Source organism: Monoraphidium neglectum (genome assembly GCF_000611645.1).
Source record: "Monoraphidium neglectum strain SAG 48.87 unplaced genomic scaffold scaffold05499, whole genome shotgun sequence".
NCBI classification, from domain to species: domain Eukaryota; kingdom Viridiplantae; phylum Chlorophyta; class Chlorophyceae; order Sphaeropleales; family Selenastraceae; genus Monoraphidium; species Monoraphidium neglectum.
In genome coordinates, this window is record NW_014008131.1 from 1 (window position 1) to 1,122 (window position 1,122).

Consider the following 1,122-nt stretch of genomic DNA (forward strand, 5'->3'; position numbering starts at 1 on the left):
GGGGGGGGGGGGGGGGCGCACCCGTGTTGATGGGGCCAGAGTGGACGCCGATGCGGATCTGCACGGCGCTACCGTCCGGGTAGCGCGTTGCTGCCGCCACACCCGTCATTGCCTCTGCCACCTGGGTGTGGTGTGTGGGCGTGTGAGTGTGAGTGTGGGGGCGAGTGCATGCGTAGGTGCGTGTGTGTGTGTGTGTGTGTGTGTGTGTGTGTGTGTGTGTGTGTGTGTGTGTGTGTGTGTGTGCGCATCCGTGTGTGCGGTGTGGATGTGAGTGTGCTTGAGAGGGTCAGTGTGTTGGCATGTGTGTGTGTGTGTGCACGCGCATGTGCGCACATGCGTGTGTGTTTGTGCGTGTGCGCACGCTGGCGTGCGTGTGGGGCAGGGAGGCGAACACAGGACCGTGAATTTGGGGCCGGGCATTACTCCACAGAGGGAGGGACATACTGGGGAAGGGAATCGGAAGCCAGCAGGGAGAAGGCATGCAGGGCGGTGCATCGCATCGCAGAGTGGCAAAGATGCTGTTGGTACCAAGCCAGCGGGGTGGAGAAGCGCAACCCTCAGCCCTCCGTGGCATTTGGCAGCTGAGCGGCTGGCAGAAGGCCGGAGCGCCATGCGAGCAGGGGAGGCACCCCGTCCCACGACAGGCCCCCCCAACACCAATGTTGCCCAAGCCCATCCTGAAAAACCCGAGGCCCTCTGCGAGCCTGTTGCAAAGCACGGCTCATCGCTCCGCCAAGCAGACGCACCCTCCTCAGCCAACAAAGTACCCTTGATTTGGACCCTCCACGTGTTCTGACATCCACGCCCTATCCGCCCTGCCCGTCAAAACAAGCTGCACCATCCATACACATGTGTGCACACACACACACACACACTCACACACAGACACACAAATACACACACACACCGTAAACAATGCACCCCTCCCTCCCACCCTGAGAATGAGCTCCATGTGCTGCGGGTTGTCATCATGGCCCGACACCGCCACGTAGGTGCTGCCGCTGAAGTCCACCCCCAGGGCCCCCTCCTCCTCACACAGCTCGTCCCAGCTTGTATATAGGCTGTTGAGCATGACCACCTGGTTTTTTGGGGGGGGGTGGTGGTTGGGGGCGGTTAGGGGCG

The 1,122-nt window shown here is 61.8% G+C and overlaps 1 protein-coding gene across 1 annotated transcript in view; it reads right to left on the reverse strand.

Annotated features, from left to right (window-relative positions):
• Positions 1 to 419: 419 nt before the first annotated feature.
• Positions 420 to 1,122, reverse strand: part of MNEG_15620 (Atrial natriuretic peptide receptor B) — a gene marked incomplete at both ends in the record, with an annotated part of 3,157 nt that continues 2,454 nt past the window's right edge. Inside the window, 2 exons of the mRNA XM_014035909.1 lie at positions 420 to 443; positions 935 to 1,078. Of these exons, the coding sequence (XP_013891363.1) occupies positions 420 to 443; positions 935 to 1,078 (168 nt within the window). The remainder of the gene's footprint in view (positions 444 to 934; positions 1,079 to 1,122) is intronic.